At 43.1% G+C, this 14,368-nt stretch overlaps 1 protein-coding gene across 1 annotated transcript in view; it reads left to right on the top strand.

Moving 5' to 3' along the window:
- PPM1E (protein phosphatase, Mg2+/Mn2+ dependent 1E) overlaps nt 1–8,419 on the top strand; it is a gene marked incomplete at both ends in the record, with an annotated part of 64,754 nt that extends 56,335 nt beyond the window's left edge. The window contains 5 exons of the mRNA XM_082008485.1: nt 3,624–3,823; nt 5,587–5,775; nt 6,521–6,664; nt 6,984–7,077; nt 7,350–8,419. Coding sequence (XP_081864611.1) covers nt 3,624–3,823; nt 5,587–5,775; nt 6,521–6,664; nt 6,984–7,077; nt 7,350–8,419 — 1,697 coding nt within the window. The remainder of the gene's footprint in view (nt 1–3,623; nt 3,824–5,586; nt 5,776–6,520; nt 6,665–6,983; nt 7,078–7,349) is intronic.
- Between the last annotated feature and the right edge of the window lie 5,949 nt (nt 8,420–14,368).

Genomic DNA, 14,368 nt, shown 5'->3' with positions numbered 1-14,368 from the left:
GATAGTATAAAGATATATTTAATGCTTAAAAGGAAAATTTCCTTTTTTCCATTTATCTGTGTTGGTTAACAAGATTTTTGCAGCATCCAACTCAAAGCCATGTACCCTAAATAATTTCAGGACTCTGCTGACCTAAATATCCTTGAAAAACTTCCTGGGGTGGTCATTACAATGAAGAACAGTGTTTCTCACATGTATTGTGAGGAACTCTGTTATTTGATCTTGAAAATACAGTCACCAAACCACTTTGTCCATTCCCTCCTTTTTTGATTAAAAAAAAAAAAAGTCAATTATTTTGGGGATAAGTAGGAGATATAAATCTGTCTCTTCAAAAAGGAAGATTCTGGTGTATTTTTCAGGGGCCTTTGGAGTAAAAGAAAAACATGTTATGGGTTCCCTTTTTGTAGGTATTGCTGCCTCCTTCTGCTAAGCAGGTAAATGGAATAGATTTGTCATTGTTCTGGCTGAGCAGCCTCCATTAATTTCAAATTGAGATCTCTGAGACTTGCATAAATATTTGACAGTCTCCAAGGAAATGTTGACTAAGCCTCCACACAGAATATCTAAAGAGTTCAACAATAAAAGAAGAAAAAAAAAAAAAAATCCACTAAAACCCTCACACCTACAGAAATTGCCATTTAAATATATCTAAATCTGTAACACACAGATGCAAACATAGATTGATACATGTACAGGCTATAGCAGGCACTAAAAATACGACTCCAGATGCAGTATGTTGAGGTGAACTGTTATAATGAAGGTACTTGAAAATGCACCTTTACAGATGCAATGTAAAGTGTTAAAATATGAGGATAAAGAGGGAGAGGAAGAGAGAAAACATCTTCTGGACCACAGTGAAGCAATGGTTTCATATGAATACTGCAATTTCAAATAATATACCATAAATGATAATTTTTGAAACAGAGCATTAGCTTGAGTGATTCAAGGTTTGGCTAAGAAAACCGTAAAAAAACTAGAGGGATTCATGCAGGACTGAAGGAGATTTCATTGGAAAAGGTCAGTAACTCTGTTCTAGCTAACTTTCCTAATTTACCTGTCTGGTTTTGATAGCCAATTCTATGTCACTTTTTCTTATGAACCCAGAAAGATTTTTTTACTCTGTATACTACAAGGAGACATCTATCTGATTTGCCTCAAACTTGAATTTGCTAGAAGAAAAAAAGAAATTATTCCAAATTTCCTTAGTGACATATTTCAGTCGGAGTTGTGCAACATGACAAATCATATTGCATGCCTAGGATTGGTAAAAGCAGTTATTGGTGTGCTGGTGGAAAGGAAATGAGATGCTTCATGAAAGAAGAATGCTAATCTTAAGAAAAACTGTTTTGAGTCCACAAATGTAGGAATGCAAGAATACAGGCCTGGTACATTCAGGGTGACCATGTGTCTTTGGATATCAAGAACAGAACCTGAGAGTCATAGGCCATTACTGATTCTTCTCTTCTGGTTAAACTGGAGAGGAGCGAGAGAGCTTCTGTGAGAACTGAAAGACGTTTGATTTCCTTTTTGAAAGGTCAGGTTAAAAACATTTAGTTTTCTTTTTCATGGAGGAAGATATTCCTGTGGGGGTTCAGCATTGTTAACGAACCACTCAAGGAGGCTGGATAGTAGGACCACGTTACATGGTGGAGGTATCTAAAATATCCAGCAAACTTCACAAAGCAAATTGCAAAGTCCCGCTACCCAGTCTTTGCAGGCACGAGGAGATGAGATTACTATAACCAAGACACAAAGAGGTCATTGACTAGTCCGAAACTGGAGTTCTTAGATTGAGCAAACCCTTGGTCATTGGCTTGATGACATGTCTACAAACCTGGGTACTGACTCCTGTTGTCACACTGTCCACATTTTCAAGAAAGGTCTTGAAATTTAGGTACTAAAAAGCATAATCTGAGTACTGGTATTCTTTCTACCCTGATTTTGCACTAAAAGAAGTCAGTCGCCTTTGGGAACAATAATGCCTGGGCTGGATTTCCCACTAGCTGTGGTACAATTAAGCGCTACTTCCAACTCTGGGGATTTTGGAGCAGCGAGAGGGAAATGAAATTCTCCATGACACAACCACAATGACAGCTGAGTCAGCTCTGGCTCAGCACTGCAACATTAACAATTGATGAGTAATTTACAGCTGTGAGGGGGTGGTTTAACTCTTGTGGGCCTTTCTCCTGTTTTAACCTCAACAGCAATTATTGATGATGCTGACACTATGCATACTCCCCGATGCTGAGGAAGGGTGTTTAGTATCTCAGCACTTAGGTGAGAGTAAACTCAGGTTTACTCCATTCCTCCTTCAAGAGTGACACTCTTCAAATATATTACCCAGCAAAGAGATGTCTGGTGGCACCAGTGAGAGCAGCGTAAGTGTTGTGGGGAGTTGGTACCCATTGCTGTGGCAGTGGTGGGATGACCCAATCATTTGATTTCCGCCACTTGTTTTTAAAGCTGTGTGATCAAGAAGCTAGGGCTCCTGCTTTTGGTTCAGTTTATAGCTTATTTCCGGCTTAATAGCTGCTCAAGGTTGAACCAACTCATAATCAGCAGAGCTGGGAATATATCTTGCTCCTAAGGATCTTGGCCCCCTGATCACTATAGCCCACATCTTGTGTAGACCTAGTACAGAAATTAGTAAATGCTGCTTTTAGGTTCTTCACAGAATTTCTGTGAACTGAGAGATGCTGTAATCCTCCCCTCTGGTCCCTGTATTTGGGCCGTTCCTCCTCCAGGAATGACTGGCACTCATGGATTGCTGCTGTTCAGCTTTGAAGATCTCTGACTTTGGTGAATGACCACGAACAAGGAGATTTTGATGTGTTCAGCTCTGATTCTTACTTCTTGCTTCCCACCCTGAACTTCAGAATGATGGTCAAGTGCTCGAGTTTTCACATTTTAAAATTAGAAATCTCAAATTACTATTTCTCAGGAGTGACAGTTCAGCGTTGCATTAAATTTAAGACCTTGATGGTTTTCTCATTTGCTCATGTAGATTTCTTTCGACACACCATCTATCAGGAATCTGGAAATAATGTTACGAAACTAAGACAGTACCTGAATGCGTACGCTACTGAATGCGTACTCTGCCAAAACGTCCTAAAGTAATGCTGTTAATTTCTGTAGGTTATTTGCCACTGTATTGTCTCAGTTCTGCAGTGGGGTGTTGTTTGGAATAGATCGCTTGGTCAAAAACCAATACATCATTGTGATGGATTGTGGTTTTCGTATGTAATGCTGTACGCCATGATGAAGACCCTATCGGAGCTGCCGTGGCATCGCTGCACCGCCCTGAGCAGAGCGACACAGGGCATCAAATGCTGAGGGGAAACGTACTTGCTTTTCGTTTTTCCTGATGCTGCAAATGAGTTCCCCAGAGGCACCGGGGAATGTTTAAGTTCAAAAGACAAACAATGAGCTGCTTACTGATGAATGCTGATTATGGTGAGTTTGGCTTCCTCTTTGTATGCATCAGAGCCCGCAATCTCCCTGCTGGCATCCATTTCAACTGCTTGGCTAAAATAGTTTTGTTTCATCTTTGTAATGTACACAGGAGAAAAAATTTCACTTAATAACGGTCTTAGCCTTTCATTTGTGGTTTTTCCCTTCCCCAGAGATTGAGACAATGAAGCTGGCCCGTTTAGTTTTTAGCAAACTGCATGAGATCTGCAGCAACTGGGTGAAAGACTTTCCGCTCCAGCCGAAGCCCCGCCGCTACTACGAGACATCCATCCATGCCATCAAGAATATGCGCAGGAAGATGGAAGACAAACACGTTTGCATCCCAGACTTCAACATGCTCTTCAACCTTGAGGTAAAAAAAATCACGTGGAAGACAAATGCATATGCTAAATACAGTTTCCATTCTTGGGGAAACTAGGCAGTCTTCTACTGTGAAAATGAAAGCCATACCTGCGAGGGACCTGAGAGGAATTGACAGTCAAGAGACCAACCTGGTCTCAAGTTAGTTCAGTTGATATTCTGACATAGCGGCACTATGACATGCAGTTTCTACATAGGGCATATAGAGTATAAGAGCAATTTTCACAAACTTCTGGTGAAATGTCATCTAACTAAACAAAGTTTGTACCTGGCCCATCCTGATGTAGACACTCGTGCAGCAGCTGAAGGACTGACCTGCCGTCATGCAGAAAGCAGCCCCACTTGTAAGTGGCAACTGATGCACTGTAGTACTGTGTGATAAGTCAAGGTAGGAGCCCCTCTTTGGCTGAAGATGCCGAGGTGTAGAAGAGCATTGCCAATGGAAATGAGGAAGCAGTTCAGCTTACAGTTCATCGCTGATACCAACTGTCTACCGGGGTGGGTCTGTACTGCTTTTCAGCCCTTTCTCTTGGGAGGAAGAAGCCAAAAGCAGGAATAAGGAAATAAATTAAAAAAAAAAAAAAGAAAAAGAAAAACAAGCAGCCCCAAACACAAAACTTACAGGAGAACGGAGTGCAGTTCACACCAGAATCTGGCAACATGAGTAGTTTGATGGAACTGGGGCCAGAATTCCCTCCGTTAATGTCTTTATGTGGCCGTCAGTCAAACACTCATGCTTGCTTTTCCTTCTGATATAAAACTGGGCACTGAAGAATGGCAAACAGAAGAAAGTAACAAGAATTTTACCTTTAGGATCAGATTGCTGCATAATTGATTCTTTATTGCATCCTGTCACTTAATAACCATCTTCTGCCCCATCCACATTCTTGCCTTTAAACGATATTAATGTAGAGAGGCAGATGTTTCCTTTGCCTGTCAATTGTCAGCTTTCTTATTCCAATTTGTGTTGGAGCCCATTACTTAAAAATTAAAATGTACAAATATTCTAATCATTGAGATGGCTGTCAAGGTTGAATTGGCACTGACAGTGGGTTGTTTGCTATATGTATGAACAGGCACAGGAGTTGATGTGTCTTGGTGGAGCATGGTTTCTGTTTGAACAGATAGGAGGAAACTGAGAAAACTGACTTGAAGATGAGTGGTCTTGATCTTGCTGTACTTGGTTTGTGAATGTAATCACAATTATCTGATGAGAGAGTACGTACAGATTTTTTTAAAAAATAGGCATCTAAGGCAATATGGATTAGATTAAAAAAAAAAAGATTAAAGCAAAGGCTGGATGGCTTCACATTTTAACTGTACTGGCATTTTATCCCTGGTGAATTCCAGTCTTGATGTGAACTTCATGCAAACTGTATTGGATGTTCTTTTCTCTCTGTGGTTTTTGCAGTCACAAAAACTCCTGCAAAATTTGATGGGAATGGCACTTTCTATTGGCATTGAGTGACTGAATGTAGCAAGTGGGACATAAGGAGCACAGAGAGCTACACAGGCGATTCTTGCAGGGTATCTCTTGCAGTTTGCAGATAGAATTCTTCAGCGTTAAGGGGGAAATTTCCCATTGATGCAAGTGAAGATGGTCTGAGTAGTTTGTTTTTCCAGTGCAGACTCTGCCTCTAAGCGCAATTTAATGAGGGCACTACAAATCTCAAGTTCAAAAGTTTTAAGACAATCCAATTAGCTGTTTGCATTCCTTTCTCCTGAGTTGTTTTCTCAATGTGTTTCCATTGACAGGACCAAGAAGAGCAAGCTTATTTTGCAGTCTTTGATGGTCACGGGGGTGTGGATGCTGCTATCTATGCCTCCATCCATCTCCATGTGAACATGGTCCATCAGGAGATGTTTCAGCAGGACCCGGCAGAGGCGCTGTGCCGAGCCTTCCGGGTGACCGATGAGCGCTTTGTCCAGAAGGCAGCCAGGGAGGTAATTGAGTTACCGGGGCTTGACTCTGAAAGTATGAATCCAGCAATTCCATCTTTGTTAGCAGGGGTGCTCCACGTGCTGTGCTGGACACGGGCCAGGGGTCAGCGCAGAGCTGTCCATGCACAGTCCATAGAGCCGGTGCCCACAAGTGGGCTCCTTCATGGTCCATAAAGACATCGGCCTCCGCTTCTCATAACACCAGTTCATTTAGAAGCATGCTGCTGCTATTCTTATGTTCACATGCTAATTAGGTTTAGTCCTTGGCGTCGTTCTTTCTCCTCCTTTTTCTTAGCTCCAGAAAAAAAGAATAAATGGATAACTGCCTCCTGGGCCTCCTAAACTCATGCAAGGGCAGAGTTACGTGCAGGGAACTCAAGCTGCTTACAAGTAAACCTTCCTCCAAGTTCATTAACATGCATGCGTTGCTGTCAACAGATAGGACAGCAAGCACGGGAAGTCGAACAGTAGCACAGCAGATCGCTAGCAGAACCCAGCTTCTGAAACGCGATCGCAGTGCAAGGGAAGTCAGAGGGCAAAATCTGCCCCTTGCGTTCAGCCAGGTTGGCTCTGAGGGGCTGTCACTGAGCAGGCGGTAGCAGTAAGGAAAGCACTGCCTGTTCCTCCCCAGGAACGGGCTACACATTGGAATATCAACATGTTCTGTCCTCGAGTTAAGCAGGAAAATGCTTTGAAATGGTTCTTGTTGGCTTATTGAAAACGGGGCATTTTTTTTCACCCTTTCCAGAGTCTGCGTTGTGGAACCACTGGGGTGGTGACTTTTATCCGAGGAAACATGCTGCATGTGGCTTGGCTTGGGGACTCCCAGGTTATGCTTGTGAGGAGAGGCCAAGCTGTGGAACTGATGAAACCCCACAAACCAGATCGAGAGGTGAGAATGGCCTGTTTTAAATACACTTGGGCAGTGTTTACCACTGAAGCCGACAGGTATCAGCTTTATGTGGGATGCTGGAACACTGAGCATCGCCTTGCCGACGACTCTTGGAGCGGCAGCGTATGTTCCAGTTATCCTGGTACGTTTGGAAGTTGGTATGATGTGTATGCAAATCCTTTGCTTCTCCTCTGGTGGGGCCTGCAGCCTCCACCATGCTGTGCTTGTGAAAACACCGAATATTTGCTGAGGCATTCAGAGTGTGATGGCAGTGCGAAGCGCTCTGTCCAAACAGCTTTTGTGTTGTCTTGCTGTTCAGGATGAGAAGAAGCGCATTGAGGCACTTGGTGGCTGCGTGGTCTGGTTTGGAGCCTGGAGGGTGAATGGGAGCCTGTCAGTCTCCAGAGCTATTGGTAAGAATGGGCTTTAATTCCTTTTCCAGAGTTGCTTTTCCTTTTAATTAAAACTTTAATTTTCTAGTGATCAAAATTTGAAATACAGCTGAAGATAGAACTGTGAGCAATGGCGTCTATTTTTTCGTCTACAGTTTGAGAGAAAAATTTCCAAATAATTTTCTTAACTTGGGCTAAGAGTCATTGGCTCCATGCTGTGTTAATAAAAGGGCTTCCAGATGTTGTGGCTGCAAACCCACAGTCTTGTGAATCTTTGTGTCATTTTTCCACAGGGGATGCTGAGCACAAGCCATATATCTGTGGGGATGCAGACTCTGCCTCCACTGTACTGGATGGCTCTGAAGACTACCTCATTTTAGCCTGCGATGGCTTCTATGACACAGTCAATCCCGATGAGGCAGTCAAGGTGGTGGCTGACCATCTAAAGGAGAATAACGGCGACAGCAGCATGGTAGCACATAAATTAGTGGCATCTGCTCGGGATGCTGGTTCCAGCGACAACATTACTGTCATTGTGGTATTTCTCAGGGACATGAACGCAGTAGTTAATGTTAGCGAGGAGTCAGACTGGACAGAGAACTCTTTTCAAGGTGGGCAAGAAGACAGCGGGGAAGACAAGGAAAACCATGGAGACTGCAAACGCCCATGGCCCCAGCACCAGTGCTCAGCACCTGCAGACCTAGGGTATGATGGACGAGTGGATTCCTTCACCGACAGAACTAGCTTAAGCATAGGGTCCAGCGTTAACCTGTTTGATGATCAAGGCTATCTAGACCTGACAAAACCAGAAACTAGTACACCTCAGAGTGCCAAATGTCTGTCACCAATTCAAGCGTTTAGTCCTGGCATACCAAAGAGTGCGAATTTGATCAACGGCTTAACAGTGAAGAACAAATCACCAGAGCGCACCACATCATCAATCTGTGGACAGAGCCATCCCAGGGAGTACAACGCTCCTCTTAGTTCGGCTGCTGCAGGGCAGAGCATCTGCAGGGTGAAGGGTTTATCCCCCATCTACTGTGGGCTGGAAGATGAACTGTTCAAATCCTTGGGAAAACGAGCTGCGTTCTTTCACTTCCGGCTCTGTAACGGGAAGAGGCGACGAGGAGCCAGGCTCAAACCAAAGTTTCACACGCCGCTCTTGGCTCGTGAGCCTTCCCATATAGAAGGATCGAGTCTGTCCTTACCCGTCCGGGGCCGCAGTTGCACGAGGTTGTCGGTAAGACACTCCCCGTGCTGGAGGCTGGCTAGTCGTAGCGCTTACAGTGAGAGCATGTTTTTGATGCGAAGACAAAGTAATTGTATACCAGATTCATCCCTTCATCAATGCTGTCAAATGTAACCAGCTCCCCCATGTTCCCCCATCAGACTCCCAAAACAGACATTCCCAAAATAAAACTGGCATCATCGGAAAGTGAAAAAAGGTGGGCATTTCAGAACTGTACTCCAGTCCCCTGCAAAGCTCAAACCACGTGTAAATAGATTTAGGAATTAACAAATGTAGTTGTTTCAATCTCAATAAAGTTCACTGGTGGTGCCACCCTGAGCAATGTCACAGCCACTCGACCACTCGCACCCGCAAGTATCTAGCCACATCCACCAGTGAAAGCCAAACAGCTGGCTCGTGTGAATAGACACCGTTAGGGAACAACACAGAAAGTTGAACCTGCCTGAGGTACGTCTGTGGAGCAATATGTAAAGAAAAGAGTCTGGTTTAGAACTGCCAAATTTTTTCAGAGTGGGGGGGAAGTTTCCGTAGAAGTCAAGGTGTGTGGGGTTTTTTTCTGTTCTGCTTTCTATTTATTTCAGGTGAGCATTAAGATGAATTAGAAAATTACATCCACTTTTGCAGGTAGAAGACTAAAAGCCATACAGGGTTTTACCAGGTCACTTAGGAATGGACAAACTAAGCTCCTGCTACTCTGTTCTCACATTCTAATTGAGGTACAGACTCATTTACCTATTTTTCGCATGTAACATAAAACATGGATTGTGAAGAAAACTGTTTTTTGTAGTTTTAAAAAAAATTATTTCCTAGGGCTAGAGGTGCAGCATAGGGAAGTTCATATCTTTCTGGTGCTTTTAGTGGCATTTTTCTTGTCAGTTTAGGAAACTGTTCTCAATTAATTTTAATCAAACACGATTGTGCTTAATGCTTTAAGCCAACCTTTTTCCACCGTAACTTCATCTCAGGTCTTAAAAGAAACCAATCTGTGGAGACGTTCAGTACACCACTACTGTCACTCAACCAGTCGCACCAGAGAACTGCTTGCGAGAGATCATGAGCAATCTGATGAGCGGTTTGGCTTCAGTAATGACTTCTAGGTGGCACAGGCATAAAAAGTTGCAGCATGAAGGATGGTAGGATGCTGTCTCTACAAGGAGCAGTATTGCTGCAGTTTGGCGTTTTCCTGCATGTTTAAGAATGGGTGCCGGGCTGCCGGAGCAATCCAAAGCGAATGGAAGTGCCGTGGATGCAGATGAGCGGGGGCTGTGCTTGGGCTGTAGTGGCCAGGGTAAAATTCACTAGACAAGCCAGAGCTCTGCTTCGGTTAAACCCGGGTTCAGAAAGGAACGTGAGGACCGTCAGCAGCCCATCTTTCCCGAAGCAGAGCGTTGCCTATCAAACTGGGAAACGAACAGTACTCACCAGCTCTTCCCTACTCTCCAGGTGATGTTAAACCCTGAGGGGAGTGGTTAATTGGGACGTGAGTAAGCAGAGGATTCCCATCAGCTCCACTAAATACACATCCCGTTACTATTCTTTGTTACAGTAAGACATTTGGAGGAGTATGAATAAAGTTAAGTCTTCATAGGCGTTTATTGTACAATTCATATCATTTTAGCAGTAACAATTTAATAACAGTATTAGTATTCAGCTAGAATTTGCAAAGTATTTTAATATTAAGTAGGCAGGAGATTATTCAACAGGACAAGATGGCGAGGTTTGAATTCTGCCAATTTCCGCTGCTTCTGTCTTTGATGCACTATTTTAAAAGCAATCTGATGAATAGCAAAAGGCTTTGTGAGCAGCCAGGAGTTGGGAGTGTGGCTTTAGGTTCCTTTGATCTTTTTCAGACTTTTTTTTAATCTTATGGGATCATTGGCTCTTATCTGTCATCTTACTAAGCCTTAGCTGTTGTCAGTGTTCTCTTTAGCTGCAGCATATGTTCCAAGTCAGATTTACTGAGGAAATTTGAGAAACCGTGAACAGTAAAATATGCAACTCTGGGGCATCTCTGCGGTGCCTTTGTTTTAAATGATGCACAGTAATAATGACGCATTGAAAGTCCATCTTATAGCTGACTGTCGTGCTTCGGAGAGAAAGGGGTGCAAGTGCAATTCTTTGTGTGAGTCAATGAGAATGAAAAACTTGTGGATGATAAACTTCTTCCCAGTCTGCAGGAGCGGTCGAAGAGCACTGGACTGCATGTGTGCTGTTGTGGGAAGCATCAAGCTTTTTAGGTGTATTAGGATTCATAAGTGATAATTCTGCGACTCATACCATTTATCTTGCTAGGAGAAAAAATTCTACCATTGTAGTTCCAGTGTGGTCAGGTAAAAACATTGTATAGATAGCAAGTGCTCATTTCTTCACTAAATGCGTATTTATAGAGTAGATAGGAACCATTTGTAAGGTAAGTCCTTTAAAGTCCTATAATATTAAAAGTAGTGGTTATTGGTCTGATATATGCTGCTCTTGGTTCTACACACTAGACAAAAAAGCAGTGCTTCGTGAAATGCAGTGTTTTCTCTTAACGCCACTGGTGATGATAGGAAGTAGTTCTCTTCAGTTCAAAATCCTGTGCCCTTATTTGCTGCTTGCGAACGTAAGCAATAACCCCTCTCTAACGGTATCTAAGTGTTCTGTATCTCATACTTTGATTGTCTATCTGGTGACCATGTAAAAATATTAGGCTAATATAAAAGTATCTAATTGTATTTATTAACTGTTGATACTGAGATTCAGTCTGTGACCTGTGTTTTGTATTTTTATTGTGTATCTTAGTGGTGGTGAAATTTGTATAACGAATCTTTCCAATAAAGAAAGAGCTGAAGTATCCCTTTTCCGCGTTAACACAACCCGCATTGGTTTCAGTTGACGTGTTAACTGTGTTTGCAGAACTAGGAGGTAGGTAGTGAAAACATTTTTTTTTTTTAATTTTATTTTCTTTTCAAATCGTCTTGGTTTTGAGAAACGGGCTCCAGGCTGTTTGTCTGAAGCTGCTCAAAACTTGCTCGTAAGCTCTTCACTGTGAGTACTAGCGGGATTCATGCAATCCCCACGCTGGTAGTTTCCTGTGTACACTTTTTAAATGTGCAACTCTGAGGAATGTCTGCGTTGCAGAGAGCAGTATAGCACCAGACCAGGGACTTGTTAACCCATTTTGATTTGCACTAAAGGTGGGTGGAAACGCATGTATATAACTTTTCTTTACCTAGAAGTGCCATCAATTGTCCTTGCAAGTTAAAACCATTCAGTATTTGATTTAGATTGCATTGTAACACTGAAGGACAATGTCAAAGCAGACTTTAACTTACACCACATTTATAGTGGTACATCATCATAGAAACTTTGCTCTGTTTTTGAAACACTGTGTGTCAGTGAGAAATGCGTTGTCCTATGGGCAGATAAGATGAGGCATAACAAGTTCTGTGTTTAGAGACAGGCTACTGTAGTTCAGCTCCACTCACTAAACTCCTCACTAAATCCTCATACCCCTGGCAGTGTTCTGCGGGGAAAAAAAATTAGAAAGATTGGTCTAAATTAGGGGCTGTTTTAGCACAACGTATTCACTTGGCACTAGTCACATAAAGCCATTGAAGGGGATACCGCAGCTTTGTTCATGCCTGTAATTTAGGGCAATCTTTCTTTTAATTCATCTCCTCTTTGCAACAGGAACAAAACTCTCTACCCTAGTATCATGTGCAATAAGTAATAATGAAGCATTGAGACAACGTCTGACTTAAATGTTCATATCCTTTTCCTGTCCTTGCAAATCAGGCAATCGCACTATACTTGCCAGCATTAAAGCTAAAGAAAAAATAAATCCCACCTCTTAGGGCCTAGAACAACTATTGTATGTCACAACTGCATTTTGTTAGGTTTATTCTCTCCTTCGCTCTCGAAGACATCTTGGAAAAGAACAGGGGAAGTTGGCTGAGATCACCCCCAGTACTTGTGTCAGTAGCCCGGCCTGGTGGCAGTTGCTACACTGGGTGCTCCTGTTGACCTTTCTGTATTATCTTATCTTGTTCATCAAACTAACATGTTCTTTATGAAGTGAATAAATTAAAGCTAACCATTTAACAGTGTTGGGACTTTCCATTTGCAATCTTCTACAGTTCACATATGAGTTTAGTTATAACCATGTATTAGTCATCCATATTTTATTTATGAAAGCTGTTTATACAGGAAAAACTGTTGAAGTTTTACCAATATCTTAATAAAACAGTAATTTAAACCACACTTCAGATGATGGTCTGTTTATTTAAGAGCTAACAAAGATAGCAACCAGCCTTTGAATTAAGTGTCTTTACTGTGGTGAAAGCAGATTTCCTTTGTGCGATGTGTAATGGAAAGCAACACTGGCCTGTACAATAGTGTGCAGTTACCCAGGGCCCAGCAGAGCCCCACAGCCAGAAAGGGAAGGCACAGTCTAAGTTCATTAGATAAATAAGTCTCCCAAGCCTCTTTTAAACAGGAGGTGGGCAAAAACAGCTGCAAGTTTGTTCTTGCTAAGGTGAGCAAAGCATGGTGGTACCAGCTCCTTTCTTGTCCCTCCAAAGGTTGGACATGAGCTCCAGAACAGATCATGTAGCTCATCAAAATAATTTCCTTCAGCTTGGGCCTCAGAGTAAAGCATCTGTGAGTGTTGAAGCAGCAGAGCTCTGTCATTACTGCTAATTGAGCTGTGCACAATAATCAACACACAGCCCTATACCAGAGTTAAACACTCACACCACACTATCACAGCCTGCGGCTGAGCCCAGGCTCCCACCACACCCAGCAGCAGCTCAGTGCTGCACCTCCTCCCTTGGGACGAGACACCCACAACCAAGGCTGGGTACAAACTGTGGATCCTCCTCCATTGCTACTTGAAGATGGGAGAGTTAAACATGCGGTCTGGCTTCTATTAACACAGCTTTAAAAATGCCAGGAGGATTTAAGCAGTGTGCTACTTACCCTGACAGCCCTTCTCTACCATTTTACTTATTTACACACAAGCATCTAAAACTTCACATCAACTTTCAACATTCATTTTATTAACAAAGTGCAAACAGTTTCAAACTAGGAGTTGTACAGCACTTGCACTGTGGAACACTCATACAGAAATGAACATCAGTAGAGCCAGCTGAGACAAGGACAACTATCAGTTACAGTTATTTATGCTTTATCCCTAACCAGTTATTCAGCTTTCATCATAGCTTCACAAAGCAGTTTAGCAGCTCAAAATGCAGCGTGCAGTGGCAAAGAGTTTGGCAACATGTTCAGCTGGTCCACACCACAGACCGAGGACAACTTCTGTGCCAGCTACTTCACCCCAACTCTCAATCCATCGCACCTGCGGGATTCAGCAGTCCTACACAACCGGTTCAGACCATTTAAAATGAGGACATTCAGACATTTGCGGTTATTCCAATGACAAAATAGGACACACACCCTCAAACAGGGCTCCAGCACCTTGTGGTCATTTTTTCAGAGCATCTGAAGCTGGCAGAGCCAGCAGGAATGCAACCTTTACTGTAAGGCCTTCAAAGGTCATTCTGCCCAGTAACAGGTTTAAGACGACTGCAGAAGAACCACATAAGGGTGTTGGACAGAATGGAGTGCGCACACAGCCATAAACAACAGCCTCGGACTAAGCTCCAGTGAATAAACGCACCTCTTCCCAGGGACACGAGCCAGCAACCCGTTGGCTTACCTGCTCCAAAGAAAGTCAGCTTTCATTGAAAACCTCGTATTGGGACAGCTTTAAGGCTTCAAGCAAATACAACCTTAAGAGTCAAAATTTTTGCCAGGTACTTTTCTACTGACGATTACACAAGCATGCAAAACTCTCAGCCAGCCCTCCCTCTGCACCATGTCATTTCTAAAGACTGCCTTGGAGAGGCTCCCGCAGGGCCCTGGGGAGGCAGGGGAGCCACGCAGGAGCAGCCCGGGGCTCACCCGTCCGCTGTTGCGCTCCTGGTGGCAGCCTGCAGCACGTTAGACTGCACAAACACCCACCTGTCTCCTCCCAGCACGATCAGCATTGCCTCTAATCACTGTAGCTCAAGAAGCAGCATG

This window comes from Phaethon aethereus (genome assembly GCF_964289735.1).
Source record: "Phaethon aethereus genome assembly, chromosome: 19".
Taxonomy (NCBI): Eukaryota; Metazoa; Chordata; class Aves; order Phaethontiformes; family Phaethontidae; genus Phaethon; species Phaethon aethereus.
This window is presented reverse-complemented; position numbering and strand designations above follow the sequence as displayed.